The following is an 18,360-nucleotide window of genomic DNA, read 5'->3' on the forward strand; positions in this document are numbered from 1 at the left end:
TATAAGTAAGACAAACAAAGGAAAGAGGAGGAGGTAGAAGAAGAACATGCTCAATTGACATATTTTATAGTTTTTTTCTATGACAACTCAGTTAGTCAAGCTGTAAGATGATTGGATAGAATGTTTATTGCATATTAAATTATACGCTCTGGTACGGGCATAGACTCTCGGGCAGCAAGGCCATTAGTACTGGTGGCTTGTTTGAAGCCTTAGGCAATTCCCAAATGCTCAACAGTGAAAGTGCATGTGTATTTTAAGAATCTGTGCAAATGATGTGGCAGGAAATTGAACAATTGCACAAAGATTTAAAAAAATTAAAAACAAAGAGACAAAACTAAGTCAAGCAGTAGAAAAATTAGCTTGGAGTGGAAGGAACAAAGCATGAAGACAATAGACGAAGAGTCTAGCACAGTAGAAGAAAAACACACACTCATTCGCTCACACAGATGATCTTCTTACACAGCCTTGGCTGTCTGTAGACTAACCACAATCCTGCTCCCTGCAGTGCTGACCGCAAAGCAGTCAACAGAGGCACACTGGGCCTTATCCTGCATGACACGCTGGTCGATAATCATGCACACCACCGCATAGCACAACACCACTGTAACTGTGATACCTGGGCCTGCCTGCCTGCTTGCATAAACAAACACGCCTGGATGGAGCCACACTCCATCACTATTTTGTTGTGAGAAAATAAAGATATATGTATTGAATATTTGATATTTTCCACCCACATGGCTATGTACAGTACATCTTTTGTAGGTTATTTTATTTGAAAAGGGACCATTTACAATATTAACATAAGTGTTGCCATTCAAGGCATTGTACCAGAGCTAGCTTAAGCTAAATTGCATCAGTAGTCCTATGCAGAAGATCATAAAAGAACACGCGAGAGAATGGTTTACAGAAAAACAACAACAACTCTGAGCCTCTTGAATTTGAGTGTATGGAAAATTAAATTTAAACTCCTACCTATCACATTAAAAATAACAAAACATTTATATCTGTCGTACAAAATCTACAGTTTAGAGGTACTTTTAAGATAAAAGTAGTGGTTTCACTGGTACCTCTGCTGAGGCCTTCCACCACCAGTGGTTTCTGTGTGGGTTTGTTTCAGTTCTAGTTTGTATGAATGTTTACATCTCAGCAAGATTACACACAAACCACCTGAAGGAATATCATGAATGGAGTAGGCAAAAGATGGAAAAATATGTGGCTCCATACCAGATTAAAACCTAAAACACAGACAAATCTCTCACCACCGCACCTAGAAAAACTGAATGAAAAGCACAAGAAATTTTCCTCAACTCAAGTCGGGGTATCTTTTACTTTGATAAGAATGAAATAAAAGATACTACAATAACTATAAAAAATGCTACAATCCCAAACAGTAAATGTAAAACGTCTCAATCTTAAAAAAGCAAAGAGAGAAACAGCAATAATTTGCTGATACGCCACCATTTAGATAAAGACCACAGAAGGATGAAGTTAGGGTTTAAGCATTTAATAATTAATTTTGAAATCTCTTTTCTGTGAGCAGCACAGGCTTCCCTATCTTCTCCATTTATGGTGGATGAGTAGAAGAGGAAACCTTACTTTCACTGCTAAAACTGAATGGAAAACAAAAGGAATATGGATGGGCAGATGGCAAGAAATCCTTTATACTACAAACCTAAAATAAACCTCAACAGCCCCACCTGCTGTTCCATATGTGCACTGCCCATAATAATATAACATAACATAACTTGTTGTCATTTTCATGTAACACTGGAGTACAAACAACAATTGAGGACTAAAATAATTTAATTTAATTAAAAATCAGGCTACTATTCAAAAATATTTTTGGAATAATTTTTGGATTCCATAATCACCGAGAGCAGAAATCTAACAAAAAAACTTCAGGTAGTCGAAAATGTATTGGCAGAAGAACCATAGCCATGAAACAAGTGTACGTAAAATGTTAGTGTTTTATTCTTCACAAGATGAAACTGATAGAGCACCCACAACTGAAATAAAAATGCCACAATTTTCATCCACTCTAAACTTAACACATAAATCACACAGCCATTTCTTATGGCTTCCATCACCTCACAACATCAAGTCATTTTGCATTTATAAATGTTTGTGCTGCTAGCATATAGTTCTCTCATTTAAGTCCTCTGAGATCAGTTTGTTATGTTTGTGTGTGTGTTTGTGCGTATGTGTGTTTTAAAACACTTTTTGAACTGTAAATCACTTAGTGCCTTACAATTTTTTCAACAGGTTCTTCTTCTTTTTTTCTTTAATAAAATTAATACTGCTATAGGCTGCGTTGGTAAAGATCATTTCATTTCATATATTGAAGCTACAACTTTGAAAACCCTAACCACTAGAAGAGAATGAATGAATGAATGAATGAATGAATGAATGAATGAATGAATGAATGAATGAATGAACGTTGGGAGTGAAACCCTAACACAATGCTGGCTATAAATGTCGACCTTCTGTTTTTTAAAGGGTTATTTAAGGACCGTGTGTATTGTAAGATTAGACAAATTAGTAAAGCTGTGTTAGTTATGTGGCAAAAAGCAGCCGTACTGTAGATGAGACAAACAATAACATTATGCACAACTCTCTGAGTTACCCACATACCACATAACACACTGTCAAAATGCTATAGCTCAACTTAAGAAGATATAATAGCCTAAAAATGTAACTTGGATATTAGACTTGGGTGACAAAACACTTGCTAATTTCCATTCTTTCTGCTGATAATATCTCAGCTCTTATTGTCTAATCCACTTTTAGTAACCTGAAGATATTCATTAAAACATAGTTCTGGGATTTGCAGTCTTCTAGCAGTACATCCAACTACACTGCAGCTTTTCAGACATTTGTCATCATTTTACTAACAGACTGAATAAACAAAGACACACCTTCGCATAGAAATACTCAGTGTGAGACAGTAAAATAAATATTTAAGACGCCTTACTTAACAACAACCTGAAATTTTAAGAGATAACACAATATTTTGAGTTAGAATTGGCTGAAATAAATATATAGTTTATAAAAAATAAACTATAAGAAATAAAGTTCTTGCAATGAATTCCCCCTTCCCCCAGTGAAGCTAATTTAATTTATTTGAAATGTCCTGAATTAAAGAAGTAGGACAGCAACTGACAGCATCAGGATGAATGTACTCAGTCCATGTCAAAGAAAACAAACTTGATACCTTTAATCAGTTTGTCAAATAACAGGGTGCTTTTCACTTTATGGCCCTTTAAACCTTTCGAACAAATGCAAACAAAGGATAAGTGCAGGTATGCACACGTGCACACATGCAGCCCATTTTCTTCCACTAAAACGACACAGTCCTACATGCATGCAAACACACATAGCTACACTCTAAAAAACATTTTTTAGTCTCTTTGAACAGCAACAACAAAGCAATGGTGGGACCTGGTCAAAACAGAGTGGCCACCTGTCTTCACCTCCATCAGACTTTGACTTGCCTTAATTAGGGCAGTGAAGCCAAGCATAATCTCTGTCCTATGTCAGTAGATGAAACCACTTAGCAAATTAGCAGCCTTCTCTTTCTAGATTCACAACACACACGTGGACAGATGTGGATGCATAGTATAAACACATACTGTAAAAGCAAAAGTACAGGAATGTGCGAGTACATACACCTGCATGCACAAACAAGCACCATGGGTTATTAAAAGGTCTGGAGAAACTATAGCACCAGGAACATGTAGAGGCTGGATGAAGAAAAAAAGTAAGAGGAATGGAGTGAGAAAGAAGAGGAGAGCATGAGGGAGGTGAGAGAAGAAGGGAGGACGATGACATCGGGAGTGGAGGTGGAAGAACTGAGGCGAGAGGAATGGAGAGGAAACAAAGGCAAACAAAAAGTAATAAAAAAACTGGGACTGGGAGGCAGGTGAGAGGGACATGATGTGTTGTAGCGGAAAAAATGGCCACTGGTAACACCACAGTCCAGTCTGCTGAAGGGACCATGTGGGGGGAAGAAAGGAGAGGAATAAGATGGAGGGGGAATTGCTTATGGCACGCAACCCTCATGCAAGGGTCAACACCAGTACACATCAGCTTAAATGGACAGCTACATCCAAACAAGTCCTCATGCACCTTTTCTTTTTTACTAATATGGTATCCATGTATAGAAATTCACTCAATCCACTGAAAAACAGATGTCAATGCTAATCAAATATTTATGCAAACAAACAAAAAAATGTATGTGCATTTATACATGTGTGCACTTGCTGCGTTCATCTCAGTGTCCAGGGAAGCACACCGGGGAATAAAGAACACATGAGGATCAAATTGATTAAAGCTGGAGTTCTTAGCAGTAATACTGAGGATTAGGACAGCTAATAAATGTTTCATTCAAAGCCAGACATAGATCAAACGTGAGAAAGGTCTCAGCTCACTCTCAGGGTTTGGTGTGACTCTGCTCCTTTCGCTCCTCTTCCTCCCACTTCTCATTCTCCTCTGCCTCCTTCAGCTGTTAGTTTTCAGCTGTATTATGACAGCCACTACAGATCATCTCACTAGCAACTACAGGCCCTGCCCTTGCGCCTACACATCATTAACCCTCCATCTGTCAGCTTCCTAACAGGTTCCCACTAATGTGGCCAAGGACTCATTTCATTCCATTCTTAGCCAACAGGCAGAAGAAATTAACTTTCAACTTTACTTTGTCCTGTTCAATCCAAACCTGCCTTTTTTCTCTGACTTTTACTCCTCTCTCATTTACCTTCTGATTCTGCTTCCTCTTTCATCTTTACATCATCCCCTTCCTCACATTACCTTTGCTTATCCTTTTCCATCTTTCTCTGCACTCCTCATCCACTTTTAACCTTTCTACTGAACAACTCTCACACCCTCCCCCGTTTTCGTTCACTATACCTGTTCTGTATCTGGTGAGATTTAGGGCTGGGGCCAATGGTCAGCCGGGGATTAACAAGATGGAGGATAGAGAATGTGTGAAAACCAGTTAAGTCACACACCACTCTGCCTGTGAGAGGCTAAAATGCACAGAGAGAAGCGCAGATGACTTACATATATGTCCAAATCCAAGCAACCAGGCAGAAGCAGTTTCTGACATCACTCTCAGCCTGTGCACACTGTTTGGACCACTATTAAGTGCGAAGACACACAAAATCAATATAAAATTATTGCAAGTCTTGTTGCAGAATTGATCTAGAAAATCCAAAAATCAAAATGTACTGAAATTTGATACAAAAAATTAATTTTGTGTAGAATGCGCGGTAGGATGTAATGGTTCATGGTAGCGCTGGTGACACTGGTCTTGGCAAATGGGCTGTGTGGCTATGTGTGTAACTCTATCTGTGGAGGGGGAATACAGCAGTGGTTGGGTAATGGAAAGGTCATTTAGCCAATCCCCCAGGTAGGGGGGCTGGTCTGACACGGCTCGTTTGTCACAGTTCAATAACTACCACTCCGGAGAGTGTGAGGGAGACAGAGAAAACATGTGAGAGAAGGGTAGGAAGTGTGTGTGTGTGTGTGTGTGTGTGTGTGTGTGTGTGTGTGTGTGTGTGTGTGTGTGTGTGTGTGGGCTTGTGTTCAGCCCCTGGAAGCACAGCTGATTCCCAGGGCTTGTCCCTCCATTTGAGGCTTCAAACGGGGTCACAACGAAGGCCAAGCATGATGGACTCAGACATCATGATGTGAAAACTTGTGAGCCTTGGCCTGGAAGAATTATTTTCGCTCTAACTGGTAAGTGTTTTGGCTTTCCAAGTGGGAAAACTGAATTATTATTCTCCTCTTGAACCCAGCAATGGCCACTCTACTGATAGCTAGCTTTAATCTAAAGCATTTGGTAAATAATCAGAATGAAAACCAAAACAGCATTTCCTGAATACAAATTTTCTGTGGTTGGGAACTGATGAAAAAAAAAGTTATTGTAAATACTGATGTAATTTCCTACTATTTTATGTCAATTTATTGGATGCTTTTTCGTTCGTTATCTATGTCAGCATTGGTATCTGATATTCCACCATTTCAAATCTGAAGGAGTACCAGAAATTACTTTGAGAAATGACAAACACTGATTAACTGTTACTCAGTGAGTTGATGGGATTTTAATGCAACCTATTTAAAAAAGAACACTAATTGGATAAATAAAAAAGAGTAATTATAGAACAAAATGCATATGCAATGCAAATAAAAAAACAATAAAGCCCCATTATTCTGAGTTAGATGTATTGATTTGTACAGTCCCTTTAGCATGTTGTTCAGTGTGTGACAAAATGATTTTCCAGCTTTGTGAGAGAGTCAAAGATTTTCACACATCTCACTGAGCGACTGGTGAGAGACGCCACAGCCTGTCCTTCTTCTCACTTTGAAAATCAATATTAACCTTCTATGTGTTCATTCACGTGTCTCTGTGGCTTCCCTTAGAGATGCCCGAGGCACAGATTTGTATTCATCTCAACTGGGTCGAGAGATTTGGGATTTTATGTCAGACATCCCATACAGATTTAGGAACTGTTGATTCAGGTGGGTTTGATTCCCAAAAAGTAGACTTCTTATATTTAGCCAGTATAATATTACAAGCCTTGATGTTTTACAAAGATTTTTGGCTCCCTCTTGTGGTAATCTCTGGAATGTACATGGCAACAATAGTTTCTGGAGCTCTAATGACAGAAGGTTAATATGCTGATGATGACATATTATTAAAAATAATATTATCTAATTTTGCAGCACTTCATAATGTCATCTTGCAAAACAACATGGTAAATGATTTAAGGAAGAAAAGAGAGAATCAAAGTAGTCTAACATCACCTTAAAGCACATTTAATTGTATAATATTAATGTCTTAAAATACTGATAAAAAATGTCACTGCAACATAATTAAAATAAGACAATTATGATTTACCACTAATGCTACTTGCAGCAAGTAAACCATCAACTTTTGGTTACAGTATGTGACACTTAAACATATTGCTTGTCTCTGTGTAAGTGTTGATTACATCAGCAATGCAACACATCACACATAACACATAACAATGCATAACAATACAAAGACATACTGACACCTTTACCTAGCAAGGCACATGTAACTACTGTGCTCTGACACAACTGTTAGACCAAACATAAAGTGAAAGAGTTGCCGTTTCACAAATGGGCTGAGCTGTCTGTGGTCAGTGACATCACGGGACAAAAGCTCTTCCTCATTCAAAGTGACTCACTGACGTTTCAGCCATACAAGGTTGTTGGTAAGCTTTTAAATTTGGAGAAATGTCCTGTAAGTGAGGTCGGCACTAAGAGTTGTGCTTAGTTCAAGGAAGTAAAAAATACAATGGCTCCTTTGATGTTTAAGGATGCTTTCTGGGTAAGTATATTTTTGTGGTATTGTTGTCTACTTGCTTTGTTATAGTTTCTAAACTATAGTATGTATTAATTATGTTGAACAGACTGTTTTAGGAACCCGAGAAACACCACGAGAAACACCACGTTACAGTCAGCTATCGCTTGTTAAAACATTATATATTTTACACCCTAACTGTCATCTGTAAGTTACAATTTGCCAAATCAGGTAAACCACAAGTGATTATAGTTTATACTAGTATAGACACACAGCAGTATGGGGTGGGAGTGGGGGGGGGGGGGTTAAGGTAAGCTTTACAACTTAAAAAAAATACTTAATATGCACAATTATCAACATCATACATGTAAAGACACTGTAACGTGTTGAATCACCACTGCGTGCACTTGAAGCGATCTAGAGGGTTGGTTTACCAAGTGTATTAACTCTAAGGCTGCCATGCCACATACAGATATCTTTGCAGTACACAAGTGCTAGTTCTGCATTTTACCACAAAATGAGCCTAGAACATGTTGCAACACCTTTTTCAGAAATGCTGTTTATTGCAGCAGTTTTCGTTTTTTGTGTTTCGTCAATGCAGGGGTCTGACATCACTTGCCACGCTGGGTATGAAGCCGTGACCCAAAGGTTACGAGATGGAAGGCAAATGTGCAAAGATGTGGAAGAGCTATTGAAGATGAGGTTGGATCAGCTTGTATTTGTGCAATCAAAATAAACTTAAAATCATGGGTTCTGGGATTTTAATCATAGCTGCGCTTCTCTTTCCATGATCTTTACTTTACATGACTTCATACATGGAATCAACTTCCAGCTTGATCATAACATTAAGAAAAAAATAGCTATCTAGTTGTCATTTCACTCATTAAACACCACATGTGGCTAGTCATGTATGAAAGATAGCAGGCCCATGACTCATTTAGGTCACAAGATATGAGAATTTAGCTATTTCTTCTTTTAATTCTGTGTCTTGAAATATGAAAATATTCTGCATTAACACTCATTTGTGATTGTTGAAATATATTAATTGATAATGACAACTAATTCAAGATAAACCTTAAGATGTCACCAAAATCATCTTTGTGATGTTATGGCCTGAATAGAATGACGTAACATAAAGTCAGTGATCCTTTAGGTAAAAGAGCAACAAGAGTTTAAGTAGCAACAAAATTTCAGGTAAAAATGTTGGTATATGCATGTCAAGGCAAATGTTGGACTGTTATAACAGACTTTATATAAGCTAATTCAGTTTTACAAATAAATACTAAAATATACATTCTGGGTTCTAATGATTTGTCTGCTTATTTATACTCCACAGGGCACTGGCAGAGGAAAAGTATGGAAAGGAACTGGTGACTATTGCTCGCAAAGCTGGAGGACACATAGAGATAAGGTGAAAAACTTGTTTTGAGGTCAGCATTATGTATTGTATAGACTGCCCAACTAGTACATAAATATAGCAATTTGGACAAAAACTTTTATTTGGAAGGGTTTTGGTAAGGGATGGACATGTTAAGGGTGACTGGCACTGACCAGGAAGACTACATATAAAACTACAGTCAGGCACATCATCGCTACATTCTTTAAGAGGAAACACATTTGTGCGTGATACAGAAAGTGAGACACAGAAAAAAAGAGACTGAAGTGTAAGTATGTGTGTGTGCGTGTGTGTGTGTGTGTGTGTGTGTGTGTGTGTGTGTGTGTGTGTGTGTGTGTGTGTGTGTGTGTGTGTGTGTGTGTGTGTGTGTGTGTGTGTGGTAAGCCCCTCGCTCAGTGTACAGTAGGTCATAACTTGTCAGTTTCCTGTTCCCTGCTATCTCAGACATCTATACTGAACTCAATATATTCTAAGAGCCGCAAAAAGGAAACAATGAGCCTCCAATAAAAGAATCATCTAAGTGCAGTAAAACCAAATAAATCTTTTTCTTTTTTCTTTTCTTTTCTTCTTTAAACAAAAAACAAAACAAAACTAGGGCACAAAGTCTGCCTGTTAAGGTTTGGGTGTCCTCACGGTCTTGGCAGCTGGTTAAACAATAAAACACAGTGCAGAGTTCTAGCAATAAAATTGTACTCAGCTGCTATTTTGCTTAAAATTTTGCTTTAAAAATGTTAATCTGCCTCTTTGTGAAAGAAACACAAAGTGCAAGCATGGTGAATAATTTTGATTATGAATGTGTGTTGTTTTTCCAGCACTTTGAGGGCATCATTCGAACAACTAAAAACTCGTAAGTCCATGTGCTGTGTAAAGTTACACCCATATATGTGTCAAATGTCAAATGGTTCACAGTGCCATTTCGATGTTTTTTGTTGCAGAAATTGAGAACATTGGAAACTTTCACATCCAACTATCTGATATATTGAAAGAGGAGGTGAAAAAGATTGAGAGTTTCAGAGAACGTCAGAAAGAGCAGAGGAAGAAGGTATTTGGGAAATGTGTGTTGCTTAACAACTGACTTATTAAATAACCCCCCCCCCCCCCCCCCCCCCCCAAAAAAAAAAAATGGTTAAGGTGTGAATACTCTGAGGATAATATAATTCTTTATTACTTTTAGTATTGCACAAGTCATTAGAATAATATTGTAACTAATGGCTGTTTCCTGTTTGGAAAACACTGTGTTACGTAAGTGTTGACTTAATCCTGCAACCATTTAAATCACTTTACAGACACTGAGTGCAATGCTGTGATAGCAGCTGATAAGGGGAAACCTATATTTCAAAAATCAAACGATTCAAGACTTGAGTAAAGACTAATTCAGTCTTTATCAAAGTGACATCAAGACTTTTATCACATTAACAGTAAAAATCCAGGTCTTTTATTCATTAATGAACAATAACTGCAAGTATCAGGTTTGCATTGAAGCAACATATGCAAGTAATTTCAACCTTTTATCTTTAGTTTGAAAGCATCATGGAGAAGGTTCAAAAGAAAAAAGTTTCATTCTTCAAGAAGACCATGGAGGTAGGAGACACTTCCACTCCTATCATTTATCACTAACACATGGAACCAGCGTGATTTAGAAATAAACATGAAAACTTAACCACATAAAGGTTGTTTAATTTATGTTCAAGCAAGCACAAAAAATAGAAGTCAGATTTTTAAAAAAATAAAAAAATTTTGCATCACTTACAAAAAGTGTTCTTCCTGTTGCTTTGTCGGAAATAGAACTAATAACTTTTGTTTCTCTTTTTCTTAGTCTAAGAAGAACTATGAGGTGAAGTGCAAGGAGGCCGATGAGGCAGAGCAGGGGGCTGAGAAAACAAATGCTACGTCCAAAAACCCTGAAAAGGTAAAATAAGTGCATACCTCGCTAAAAGACAAATGTTTTTATAAGCAACAAAATACAAACTTTTAGATTATTTGAGAAATTCACCACAAAATATGCAAATGCCCACTGTCAGTTCTATTTATGAACTACAAGTTTCCAGCTGTCAGCGGTGCAGTCTTTATGATGGGACTTTTCTGCAGTTGTGCAACAGTTTGCAAGGCGGAACTAAAGTGTGTTTGTGTGCTGGTGTGAGATGTTTTCTTTTCTTCTTCTATCTCTTTCAAGACCATTCCCTATACAACGTATTTATATATCAGTCTCTCTGACTGGTGTTAAAATGGTTACATAACTCACTGAACGTGGCTTCCTGTGCACCGATTTCATTCACAGGTACGTCACAAGATAAAGCAATGCAGGCAGGCGGCCAATGATGCTGGTATGCCTTCACATTTTATTTTTAACTTGCATGCATTTTTAGTATATTGCATTCATTGTCCACTACTTTTTTTGAGAATATTTCATGGAAAAATAAATTAGGAGAGTGGAAAACAGTGCGGCGGTCATTGTTGTGTTCTTTACCAGTGTTTCATTTGTTAACTGTAACTATTAACTATGCTCTATTCTCACAGAGAAGGTGTATTTTAACAACATTGTTCAACTAGAAGCTGTTCGCCAGGACTGGGAGGGGACACACAAAAGTACATGCGAGGTACTGCAGAATATTTTCTCGTTAACTGCTTTCTAATCATGTCTCTATTCAAAATAATGGCTTTTAACCACAGAAATAGCTTCACACCACAACCCCTATAACTGTGAAAACCTTCCTGGCAGCGACCATTTGCAGAAGTACATTTCATCTTGCGCTGAGAGAGCCACAAATGGAAAAACATACAACCATGCAGAAACACACTTAATCACACAAAAGTTCTGCTTTATTTTTTTCGAACGACAGCCTCTTTGTGTTGACTTTGCTGTCACTAGTGGACACACACACACACACACACACACACACACACACACACACACACACACACACACACACACACACACACACGCACGGCACCTCTTGGTGGTGCCCCTGTAAGTAAGAAGAGAAAAAAGAAACTATAATGAGCTTTGTATATGTTAAGGCAATTCAACCCTATGTCACGGCAAATATCACGTTTTGCTGTGATACTGAGTTGATCATTACCCAACAGGGTATCATTTCAAAATGCGTAACAAACACACAGGTTCACTGTGCCCATTTTGCCTCTCTGAAACGTGAAATGGGCACGCATGCAGAAGTTGCATTACTGCAACCCAGTATCATGGCAAATCTTGAAATAGTACATAGTACAATAATACATTGTTGGTAATAACACAGAATTCATTTGATAATTATAGGTGTTCCAACAGTTGGAGGGAAATCGCATCAGCATGCTCAGGTGTGCTCTCTGGGACCACTGCAATCATTTCTCCATGCAATGTGTCAAAGATGATGAGGTGAAGTAGTTTTCCCTTTATTTAATATTTAAACAGAATAAAAATGTCAAGAAGAATAAAAATGCAAATTTCTATTCTTAAATCAAGTATAAGTACATTGTCTTGCTGGATAAACCTAAAAAAAGTTTTCTTAAAAAACAAAATGAAACATGCAAGTTCGTAACAGTTACAAAAAACTGATTTTAAAATTTTATTCCCAAATGTTCTTTTAATGAGAATTTATCAACCAGAATTGTAATAATAGTGCAGTTTTCACTCTTTGTCGTTCTTCTGATCACATTTTAGTTCAATGAGGCTTTAATTTTCAAATCTTAAGTGTGCTTAAGTTGAATGTCAGACCACAGCTATGGCCTGCTACTGGATAAACTAATGGATTGTGACTTGAAGCATGTTAGTAGGCTCATGTAGCCTTGACTTCTTCTTGAAAGTTATTACAATCACTTGGCCGATAGTTTTATGGGCTCCGTACTTGCCACTTTCTTAACCATTCTAAATATAAATAACTGGCAGACAGAAAAAGTGTGTTTTCCAGGATTTAGGAATCTAAGATTTTGTAAGAGCTGGTGAGCAGCATTGGTTGATTGTATATAAACCCAAACCGGGATCTTTTCATAAACCTAATTAACTATCACTTGTGCATAAACCTAAATGAAAAGTGAAAGTAATATAATAGTAATATAAAATGTACTGAATTCCTCCTTTTTAAAACCAGTCTTACGAGGAGGTGAGGAAATTTCTGGAACAGTGTGACATTACCAAAGACAACAACTCTTTCATAGAAATGAAAGGCACTGGATTGAAGCCACCAGGTGAGCTTTCACAATTTGTATTTACTGGAAAGATGGTTGTTTTGTTTCCTTTACTTATAAGTACAAAGTTGAAGTGAGAAAAGTTCCACTACAAAATAACAGGATATAAAGAGTGCAGCTCAGCTTCTTGAAGTATCAGCAAAAAGTATCACGTGGCCTCATTTCTCAAATGAGCAGGTTCTCTTTTCTTCTTGCAGAGCCCATAGTGTTTGAAAGCTATTACAAGACGGGGACAGTCAGGGACAACAATGGCCAAGCTCATTTTGCAGGAGGAGAAGAAGATCCCTCAAAGAGGTGAGACAGAATTAAAATCTTCTTCTTCCTAGCAGTTTGTTTTGCATGCCTTCCTCCAATTCTCCCTATCCAGGGCGTCTTCTGGTGTAACATTCGCAGCCTTCATATCATTTTTGATTTGGTCCATCCAGCACTTTTTTGGTCTTCCTCGTGGCCTGTTGCCACCTAGATCTAATTGCTGTGCTGTCTTGTCTTTGCGATGGAGTTCTTATCGCTACAGGCAACATGGCTGTACCATCGGAGCCGCGCCTCTCTTGTCCGTGATCGGTGTCACTCCCCATCGTTTCCTGACATCTACGTTCCTCGCTCGGTCTAGTCATGTGAGACTCAAAGACCACCTCAGCATCTTCATCTCCATGGTGTGAAGGGCTTGTTCGTGCTTGGTCATCGCTGGCCAGCACTCTGACCCGTAGAGTGCCATTGGGCGCATGATCGTCTTATAAACTTTCACCTTAAGATAGATTGGCATTCTCTTGTCGGATAAGACTCCACTGATCTGACGCCACTTCATCCACACTGCGTTGACACGGAGTCTAGCGTCTGGTAGAGTTTTGCAGTCCGAGGTGACAAGGGACCCGAGGTACTTGAATTGGGCAACTTTAGTCAGCGGCTCGCCGTCAATAGTGATGGTACTGTTAGTCTGGGGGCCGTATTCAAGGTATTCAGTCTTCTTGATGTTCAGGTGCATGCTGTTTTTGGAGAGCCGATCTTTCCACACTTGTGTTCGGGTTCGCAGGGCTAGGCAGAATTAAAATGGGATAAAGAAATCCAGGTGAGGCCCTCACTTATATCACTGAGCTTCTGCAACCCTACTCTCCAAACCGGATCCTTAGATTCACTGATAGTGGTCTTCTAACCATTGCACAGACCCGTTTGAAAACAAAGGGGGATCGCGCTTTTCAAACCTTGGCTCCAATATTGTGGAACAGTTTACCTCCCCCACTACGCAACATCAACCCTTTAGCTACTTTTAAAACAAAGCTCAAAACACATCTGTTTAGACAGGCATTTAGGTAATATTCATGTGTAGCAAACTGTGTTATTGGATGTGCTATTATACTGTGTTTTACTGTTTCAATTGATATGCTTTTATACCTTTTTTATACCATTTTTATTGTTTCATTTGATATGTTTTTATTCCAATGTGAGTTACTTTGAAATAACTTCCTGTTTTAAAAAGCACTATATAAATACATTTTACTTACTTACTTACTAATTCCAGAGGAGACCTGCTTCAACAGTGTTTATAACATACTATATACTATACTATAGTGTATATAATATACTATATAATATACTTTAGTTCATATAATGTATATAATATACTTTGTACTCTGCAAACTAAACACAAACCATGTCCTGAAAATATTCTCTTTGTTAATCATCATCTTTATCTTCATCGTTTGTTGTTATTTTTTAATGTTAGAAATTTGGACCTTTGCTCGGTGAATTCACAAAAGTAAACATTTGTATCTTAAATATCTTTCTTGATCTAAAGGTGTTCTGATCCCCTGCTTGGAAGGTCTCTGAACATTGGCATGGACAGTCCACTCAGCCCACGATCTACACTGTCATCCATTGGAGAATGTAAGTACTGCAACCGCTCACTCAGTTATATTGTTAAACTGTAGGAAAGACCTAAATCTTCAATATTTTGTTGGTTCTGCTATATTTTATGAATTACATATATAGAGAGTTGGTCTTTCTATTCATATATTGGAGGTTAGAGCAGTCAATTAATTTGAAACATTTCACTATGTGAATAAGAGATAAAAATGATATTCTAATATTATATCAAGAAAGTACACTTTAAAAGTAAGAAAGAAATTTAAATTTGCTATAGTGGACTTGATGAGAGGCCAATCTCTTCTCCAATGAGTCATGTATGTGCCAAATGTGTAAAACTGTATAGACTGTTGGTTTTGAACAGTAACACATCACAGGCCCTGTTGGTCTCTTAATGTATTTGCATGCATACACACTGCAATTATAAAACATGGGGCTAGAAAAAGTATTATATGTAGTCATGGGTCAAACACATAGGTGTGTGAATTTGTTGGTTTTTGTGCTATTTAAAGTTAGACTCTGTGGGTGGATGTGGGTGGCTACCTTTGCCCTTAGTGTGAGAAGGTGCACTTTGAAAATCTTTGTCATGGAGCTTAAAAGACATAACAGATTAATAAATTTATTTATTTATTTTTACATTTTGTGTTTGCACTTTCTGACATTTAATTCTGCTTTAGTTCAGCTTTCAGATGACGGATATGCACCCCTTCCATGCATTCACCAAGAAGTGCCACTGTCCACGGGTCCACCTGATGAAATCTTCTATGTTGTGCTTTATCAATACACTGCAAAGGTGATTTGCATGATTATTTTAAAACCTACAGCAAGAAAGTGAACATTGAGCAAGATGATCGAGGAAGAAAAGAAGAAAATAGACAATATTAGCAGTACTGTATTTAAGCGATATTTGCCTGTAATTAAGATGTGCTTTCTTTACATCGACTGATCAGGAAGAAGATGAGCTATCTGTGAGCCGAGGAGAAGTAGTTCGAGTGCTGGACCAAGAACAAAATGGGTGGTGGACGGTGGAGAGGAATGGGTTTAGTGGACTGGTGCCAGGAAATTATCTAGGCAAAATTTAAACATGTACGCAAATACAGTAATTTTCTTTATATCTCAGGAGAAATTCAATTTATTTATAGTAATTTCATGAAAAAGAACCGTAAATCCAATTCTTACTTGCCTGCCCCTTTACCTTAAAAAAGTAGTTCACAAAATGTGGGTGGGCTATTTCACTGATAATATGCAACTTTATTTAAGTAAAATGCTATGTGCATCATTTTTTATCGTTAATATAATTAATCAAATTAAATACTGTGGGGGGTGGGGGGTTTATAGCTTATGATATAGAGCATGCAAAAAAAAAAGAACTTTGAGAACCACTGCCTTACAATGAGTTTTATCATAAAATGCAATAATTTATGTTATTGGTATCTGATTTTTGCCCCCAGAATGACTGGTTTTGGGGGACAAACACACTGTGATTGTGTAAACACAATTGTGCCCCCACAACATGCGTGGTATACACAGAACAACAGTTGCAAATGCAAGAAAGTAGACACAAAGAATGTCAACACATCAAAACAGATGTCTCATATGCTTAAAAACTTGCACGCTTGCAAAGACACACACCAAAGCGAACACATGCCACACACAATACAGCCTACAGACACACACATTTTTGCCAGGCTTTTTTTCCCAAGTGCTCTTACAATACTGGCTAACATGAAAAACTAACCAAAAACCTGAACTAAAAAAGATCATTTAGTAAGCAGTAGACTACCTAAGCAATTAATGCAAGTTAAAGGAAATGCATTCACCAGCTTATATCAGCCTCATTGTTTAAACTGGTTTGGATAATCAGTATAGCTATACTGTTTATCTCATCTTTAGTTCCTATACTTGTAATATATGACTAAAGAATGGTTAGCCATCTACTTTAGAAAACCAATGAAGAATTTTAAAATTCCCTTCATTCAGTCAAGTTACCATGTTTTCAACATGAATCTGTATGTTACTAATAGTAGCAAACTAGTACTGCACCAGTACATTCTAAGCACTGTAACATCACATACTTTTTTCATTAAAATTTGAACTTAAATGACTTGTGATAAGATGAATCATCTTATTCATCTCAAATGACAAGAAAACAGAATGAGTACCATGTGTAAACCACCAGTGACTGCTAAGTTTAACAGCATTAAGCAGCCACATATATACAGCGGAAATGTATATGCTTCTGGCTGTCAATCCTTCTTTGTTTAGAAATGCAGTTTGTGACTAAACTATGACATAGTCTTTTAAATCATCCATTTATTTGGTGCACATGTGAGCTGGTGAAAATAGAGGGCTGGATTTCTAGGAAAAGGAAGGTTTTCATAGAACTCTATGCTGTCCTTAACAACTGAGTACAAATTATGATTCACTACCTTGTAGAATCACCTTTAGCAGCAATAACATGAAGTAATCGTTTTTATACTTCATCCGTTTCTCACGCTGTTGTTGAAGACTCATCGTTACAACATTGCTTCAGTTCATTTAGGTTTGTGAGCATTTGCTCACACACAGGTCTCTTAAGGTCCAGCCACAGCATTTCAGTCATGTTGAGGTCTGGACTTTGCAACATATTTTCTATTTCAGCCATCCTGCTTATGTGTTTGGGATCATTATCCTATTGCATAGCCCAGTTTTGGCCAAGATTTTGCTGTCGGACAGATGGCCTCACTCTTGACTCTGGTGTTCTTTGAAATACAATGGCTGCAAAATGAGCCCAAATTATCAGCCCTCCAAAACCATGCTTAACAGTGGTATGGGGTGTTTGTGCTGATGCGCAGTTGGCTTCCAATAAATGTGCCCCTTTGCATTATGACTAGGCATCTCTCTTTGGTCTTGTTCTGGAGGTCTTTTGGTTTGCTCAAATACAACTTTGCAAACCTAAACTATTATTCCATCTTCTCCCTACAATTCTTCCAAACAAGCCATACTCGTTCAGGAATTGTACTGTCAGGAACTTAGATATAACACCCTAAATGAGGAATGTAGCTCTTGGCCTTTTGCAATTTTTCTAAGTATTGCATGGTCAGACTTTGGGTGAAATTGCTGGGGAATTTACTAGATGTGGTCTTGTAGCGTTAACATAACAAAACTAAATGCTCCAAATTAGTAATCTGCCAAAACTTCTTCTTTTACAGAGGTGGTCACACTTGCTGATGATCAGTTGCATTTGATTAGCAGCACCAGGCTGATAATTACCCACTGTGTAATGTGTTTTTCACAGGACTGCATAAAATCCTGCAAAAACGTTCCTTTTCATATGACTGTAGTAATCATCATTTATATCTGCTGTACATAAAAGTTTTTCTGTAAACCTTCCACAGACCATCAGCTACAAAAGTAGCACATACAGATGAACAAACTACTAGAATAAACTATTTTTATGCTTGTCAAGTGACGGCACATTTAAACATGTTTAATATAATTCCATGCGCCTGATGATATAGCCATATGATATTGCTTGTTTAAGTACTTTGTGTCGGTTTGGGGTTTTTTTGGTAGCATATTTACTGTCACGTGAAAAAAAAAATTAAAAGAATCC

The 18,360-nt window shown here is 37.6% G+C and overlaps 1 protein-coding gene across 3 annotated transcripts; it reads left to right on the forward strand.

Annotated features, from left to right (window-relative positions):
* The first annotated feature begins 5,675 nt into the window (after positions 1 to 5,675).
* LOC113024821 (proline-serine-threonine phosphatase-interacting protein 1-like) lies at positions 5,676 to 18,307 on the forward strand. Of its 3 annotated transcripts, none has more exons than XM_026172186.1 (15): positions 5,676 to 5,736; positions 7,929 to 8,029; positions 8,664 to 8,738; positions 9,536 to 9,570; positions 9,659 to 9,765; positions 10,242 to 10,304; positions 10,540 to 10,632; positions 11,002 to 11,047; positions 11,241 to 11,320; positions 11,998 to 12,096; positions 12,809 to 12,905; positions 13,103 to 13,199; positions 14,698 to 14,786; positions 15,443 to 15,558; positions 15,716 to 18,307. In XM_026172186.1, the coding sequence occupies exons 2-15, from the start codon at positions 7,995 to 7,997 to the stop codon at positions 15,845 to 15,847; spliced, it is 1,164 nt and encodes a 387-aa protein (XP_026027971.1). In that variant the 5' UTR covers positions 5,676 to 5,736; positions 7,929 to 7,994; the 3' UTR covers positions 15,848 to 18,307. The 3 variants fall into 3 exon arrangements, with proteins under 3 accessions (XP_026027971.1, XP_026027954.1, XP_026027962.1); XM_026172169.1 differs by lacking the exon at positions 5,676 to 5,736 and adding an exon at positions 7,086 to 7,354; XM_026172177.1 differs by lacking the exon at positions 5,676 to 5,736 and adding an exon at positions 7,086 to 7,354 and having other exon boundaries at positions 12,010 to 12,096.
* Positions 18,308 to 18,360: the final 53 nt, after the last annotated feature.

This window comes from Astatotilapia calliptera, chromosome 1 (assembly GCF_900246225.1).
Source record: "Astatotilapia calliptera chromosome 1, fAstCal1.2, whole genome shotgun sequence".
NCBI classification, from domain to species: Eukaryota; Metazoa; Chordata; class Actinopteri; order Cichliformes; family Cichlidae; genus Astatotilapia; species Astatotilapia calliptera.